Below are 5,837 nucleotides of genomic sequence, written 5' to 3'. Positions count from 1 at the left end.
CCCAAGTTATAGTGCTTCTTGATGGACAGAAATGGTATCGTGCCTAACCAACTGTGTGTCAGGTATGAGCCTGGCACATAGGACGTGTCAGGAGATGTGCGCTAAATGAATGGACTTATCAGAGAAGTCTTATTGCCCCTTAGAGTGGAGCAGAAAGGCAAACAACTGAAGAAAGAAGAAATAGAAAACTTCTCTATAACCAATAAGCCCATAACATCTGCCAAAAAACAGTTTCTTCCCTGGATAGGGAAGGCTGGTTGAGTCTTCGCCCAGGTCGGTGCCACTGTAGTCACAGAAGTTTGTCTCTGTTGCTGCTCTGATGACCTACAGGAATAGTCACATGTTCAGTGTGGACATACCACTAAGGAGGCCAACCATCTGATGACTGAAAGGACTTTTGTTCTTTTAAAAATAATGAAAAGCTTCTGACAGCCCACCAACAGCTCATCTGATATCAAAGAGCCAGGAGGCACCTCAGATTCATCAACATTCCTCTAATGAGGTGAGGAACTCTTAATGGTAAACTCAACAGCTGAGTAACATGATGACAGTAAACAGTAAGTAGGGAATCAAGGCAGGGAGGTCAAAGCATGGAGCCCACACCCACTTGGGATGGGGTATAAAAGGGCCGGGAGGGAAGAAGGTTGTCAGACTCAGTGGCTCAGCCTTCTCAGCGGCTCTGAACCTTCTGTGTATCCTCAGCCCACCATGACTTCCTCCTACATCAGCTCATGCCACTCTCTGGGCTGCACCAACACTCCTGGAGCAAGAAACATCTGCGTCTCCTCCACTGACACTGGAGACCAGCTTGGGGCAGAGATCAATGCTGCCCTTCTGGGCCTCTCGGCCGCCCTGGCACATGCCAACCGAGTCCGAGTGGGCACAACCCCTCTCGGCCGACCCAGCCTCTGTCTGCCCCACAGCTGCAACGCTGCCTGCCCCCTGCCGGGCACCTGCGACATTCCAGGCAACATCGGAATCTGCGGGACCTTCAGTGAAGGTTTCTTCAACAGCCACGAGAAGGAGACCATGCAGTTCTTGAATGACCGGCTGGCCAGCTACCTGGAGAAGGTGCGCCGGCTGGAACGGGACAACGCGGAGCTGGAGAGCCAGATCCGAGAGTTGAGCAAATGCCCTGAGTCCACCGTGTGTCCAGACTATCAGAGCCACTTCCGCATCATTGAGGAGCTGCAGCAGAAGGTGAGGTGTGGAGCAGCCTGGGTGGGGTGTACTGGGCTGAGGGAGGCAGAAGAGCATGGAGGGCAAACACCCACCAAGAGCTCAAGAAGCTTTGGGTTCTTGGAGTCTCCCCAGCATGAACATAGATATCACATGTAGAGCAGAAGCCCGGAGTGTGATGCTCAATATGTGAACTATCTTCCTGGCTTTGCTCAGATCCTGTGCAGCAAGGCTGAGAATGCCAGGCTGATCATCCAAGTGGACAATGCTAAGCTGGCTGCCGATGACTTTAGAATCAAGTAAGTAAGGTTGGGGCTTCCCTGCTGGGTCAGTGGTAAAGAATCTGCCTGCAATGCAGGAGACCTGGGTTCAGTCTCTGGGTGGGGAAGATCCCCTGGAGAAGGAAATGGCAACCCACTCCAGTATTCTTGTCTGGAGAGTCCCATGGACAGAGGAGCCTGGCGGAGGAGTCCATGGGGTCCCAAAGAGTCAGACCCAACTGAGTGACTAACAAGTAAGGTTGAAGGAGGGCCCAGAGTGACTCCTTCCTCCACTGTGGGTCCCAATGTCTGAATACTTGCTGGATGAGTGAATTACTGTCCTTTTTCTTCTGTATTAATTTTTTTGCTGGGCTTCTCTCACTTTTACAAACCAAACTAATAGAAGGTAGATCAAACTGAGTATCTATAGTTTGGTATTTGTCTGTCTTCATTTATGGTTCCTAAAATGGTTGTGATAAGACATCTGACTTCATTAACCAGGAGCAAAATTAAGTGATTTCCAGAATAAACTGAGCCATTGACAACCACTGAATTTCACGAATAAGTGAAATAAGAGATAGAAATAAGTGAAATAGAGATAAGTCAGGGTCCACATTTACCTAGGGAGCAATCTATGGAGCTCTCAGGTGCCAGGTGTTTCCACTAAACAGAGATGAAAGATGAGAGATGGAAAAATATCCCAACATAAGGGATAAAGGAGCAAATCAATGACCAGGTGGTTGGCTATTGCTTATCCTAGTTAACTAATAGCTCATACAATGGCATGAACTCTGTGTTGGGTCCTAAGGTACATGATCTTAGGCAGGTCAATTAATCTTTCTGAACCAGTTGCCTCATTTCACAATGGTGAAGATGATTAAGTGCTGTGAATGTCTCACTAGACGGTGAGCTGTTTGAGAGTGGGCACTGCATCTCCAATGCCAGTGCTGAGCCCAGTGAGCAAATGAGGGTCCAAGCTGGCGAAGAGGGTGGGGGCGGGGCCAGCTGAGAGGGGCTCTCCTTGGCATCTCGGTTGACTCGTGCCTTCTGTGATGCAAAGGCACGAGAGTGAGCACTCCCTGCGCATGGCGGTGGAGGCGGACCTGTGTGGGCTGCACAAGATCCTGGAAGACATGAGCCTGGCCAAGGCCGACTTGGAGGCCCAGCAGGAATCCCTGAAGGAGGAGCAGCTCTGCCTCAAGAGCAACCATGAGCAGGTCTGGTCCTACGGCTGCAGACTCCATGGGGAGGGGAGGGCAGAGAAGGGAACGCCTTCCACCAAGGGTCTCCAGGGTTAGGGTCTGGGCTCAGGTGGCAGCAGGATAAAGGACAGATCTGGGTCTGAGAGTCAGAATGGCCCAACAGGATGTGGCAGAGCGGGGTTTCCTCTCTAAAGGTGTGCCTTGTGAGATTAGGAAGGTCTCCAGGTGGGTCCGTCCCACTGGACCCACGGCAAGACCTTTCACGTCAGTGTGTGTGGTGTTGCGTCTCATGCAGCTTGTTGGGGACGGGGCTCAGGTGTGTCTGCTCTGTGAAATGCCTTTTTCTTACTGCAGGTCTTGGTCTCTCTGTCTCTGTAGGAAGTGAACACTCTGAAGTGTCAGCTGGGAGATAAGCTCAAGATTGAGCTGGACGTGGTGCCCACCGTGAACCTGGGCAGGGTGCTGGAGGAGATGCGGGGCCAGTACGAGGCCATGGTGGAGACCAACCTCAGTGACGTGGAGCAGTGGTTCCAAACTCAGGTGAGGGCAGTGCTGCGGAGCAGGGAGGGATCCGGCTGCATCTGGCCAGGGAGGTGATCACTTCTCTGTGTGTTCATGCTCCAGTCTGAAGGCATCAGCCTGCAGGCCATGTCCTGCTCAGAGGAGCTGCAGTGCTGCCAGTCGGAGATCCTGGAGCTTCGACGCACAGTGAACACCCTGGAGGTGGAGCGCCAAGCCCAGCACAACCTGGTATGGTCCTCCTCACCCTCACCACGCTGCGAGGGCCTCAGGCCCTGGACTCACAGAAGCATCCCTTAGATGCCTCACTAATCAGTTTCATTTAACAGTTAAATCAGAGCTCAGGATCTGAGTCCTCTGAAACTTGATGCCTTGTTGTCAAGGTTATTATGACCCAGAGAATGGTTTCCATTAAAAGTCACTTCCTTCAGAATCAGGTGTGGTGGTTTAGGCACTCATTCTACATGATTTTACTGAATGTCTATGTCAGGCATGGGGGAATGCATGGGTAACCATGACACCATTCAAGTTAGGTTGTTTTTGTTTTTTTTTTTTTGGTGAAAAGTCTTGGCCGTATTGACAGTGGTTTATCCAGAGCTCAGGAGTGTCTTATGACTTCCTGGATACTGTCCCATGTGGCTGAGCATGGCCAGGATTTTCACTGCATGATTTGGGGTAGCTAAGTCTCTCATCCCGTTATTGCCCATTATAGAAGGAGTGTCTGCAGAATTCGCTGTGTGAATCTGACGCCCGCTTTGGCACCGAGCTGGCCCAGATGCAGAGCCTCATCAGCAACGTGGAGGAGCAGCTGTCCGAGATCCGGGCTGACCTGGAGCGGCAGAACCAGGAGTACCAGGTGCTGCTGGATGTCAAGGCCCGGCTGGAGTGTGAGATCAACACGTACCAGAACCTTCTGGAGAGTGAAGACTGCAAGTATGTATGATCTAGGCCAGGGGTCCCCAAGTCCTGGGCCATCCTGGTTCTCGGTCCATTAGGAATCAGGCCATAGAGCAGGAGGTGAGCAGCAGATGAATGAAGCTTCATCTGCTGCTTCCCATCGCTCCCATTACTGCCCAAGCCATCCCCTCTACATTAGTCCCAGTCCTTGGAAAAATTGTCTTCCACAAAACGAGTCCCTGGTGTCAAAAATGTTGGGGATTGCTGATCTAGGCAATTCCTGGCCATGCCATTCCACAGAGCACTGAAGAGCTTGTGGAAGATCTCACTGTAAAGAACAAGCTTCCCTGTGCATGCTCTCTCAGTGAAATGTTCACCTCTCCTGGTGCGTGCAGACTGCAATGCTGATAGAATGTTACAGGAATGATAGCAGGGTCCCTAAGCCACATTGACCAAGGGACTCCTGGATGTGGAGAGATACGGTGAGAGTGAAAGTGGGGCTGCTCTTGTAGATTCCACTGGGCTGTGCAACTTGTCACTGGTGGACCTGTCCTTAAGACTTTTGGTCTTTCTGTCCATCACTGAGATATTTTTCACCTCCCAGGTTTAACTCGTTCTTCTTTCTCTCTCCCTGCAGACTCCCCTGCAATCCCTGCTCTACGCCTCCCTCTAGAACCCTTCACCCCAGCAGTGCTCTGCCTGCCTGCACTGGCACTAAGGGCCAGTTCTGAAGGTCTGTGTCCCAGTGCAGAAGATCCAGGCTGCTTGTACCGGGGCTAGGATTGCCCTCACCAGCTTAGTCTTCCTTCCAAAAAGACCAAACCCACTGGAGGCATTTTCACTGAATCATAGGGTAACAGATAACTTCTGAGCAGTGGTTTCCTGTTTGTTCCTTAAGTTGTATTTTTTCCTTTTGTTTCCATGTTGTAATGGTCTTTCACTAAAGCTATTGTTTTTTCCCAGTGTCTCTTCTGGGATTTTGGTTCTACTCCAGTGCTTCAGAATCTCCTCAAATTTAATTGGGTTCCTGTATTCAGTGATCAATAAACCTCCTTCCTGTATGACATGCTTCTGGTGTTTGGCAATGTATGTGATGTGATGTGATAAAAATCGCTGGCTGTCAAGGCCTTGGGTGGTCACTGGCCCTGGCATGTCGCTGTCAGGGGCTCTCTGGGGCACTGGGGTCTTGGCCTCTGGATGGAGGCCCTTTGCTGACATTGGGATGTGTACATACCTTGCCCATTAATCTCAATTGACTGGTGAAGGGAAACGGTGTTCGTTGCCAAGCCTGAATTCCTTCAGAACAGCTCAGAACTAACATGCCCCTACTGTGCTTTTGGCATCTTCAGCCTCTTGGTATTTTGTCCAAGAGCAAAAATCACACAAGTCAGAGTTTCAGTCTGGTCAGAGGGAGGTCGTGTTGAGAGCTGCCTTGGCCAAGTTGCCAAGTTTTTTCTTATTTAAATTGGTCCCTTTCATGGAGGCAGGCTTCCCTGGTGGCTCAGATGGTGACGAATCTGCCTGCAATGTGGGAGACCCGGGGTTCGATCCCTGGGTCAGGAATATCTCCTGGATAAGGAAATGGCAACCCACTCAAGCATTCTTGCCTGGAAAATCCTGTGGGCAGAGGGAAAATCCTGGTGGGCTACAGTCTGTGAGGTTGCTAAGAATTCGACATGACTGAGCAACTAACACTACACTATACACTTTCATGAAGGCATGGGATCCCCATCTATTTTCTTGGACATGGCAGCCCAGATTGGGTTCTGGGGACAGTTTT

General features: G+C 50.7%; 1 protein-coding gene across 1 annotated transcript; it reads left to right on the top strand.

Annotated features, from left to right (window-relative positions):
* The first annotated feature begins 708 nt into the window (after positions 1–708).
* Positions 709–4,837, top strand: LOC129547509 (keratin, type I cuticular Ha7-like). The gene is given in 8 exon segments (XM_055413259.2): positions 709–1,200; positions 1,396–1,478; positions 2,500–2,656; positions 3,020–3,181; positions 3,266–3,391; positions 3,873–4,093; positions 4,695–4,730; positions 4,732–4,837. Coding segments are annotated over 8 exon segments (1,383 nt in total).
* The last annotated feature ends 1,000 nt before the right edge of the window (positions 4,838–5,837 follow it).

This window comes from Moschus berezovskii, chromosome 20, assembly GCF_049115385.1.
Source record: "Moschus berezovskii isolate FMDL1 chromosome 20, NW_MosBer_1.0, whole genome shotgun sequence".
Classification (NCBI taxonomy): domain Eukaryota; kingdom Metazoa; phylum Chordata; class Mammalia; order Artiodactyla; family Moschidae; genus Moschus; species Moschus berezovskii.
Note: the sequence above shows the minus strand (reverse complement) of the source record. Positions and strands in the feature narration are given on the sequence as shown.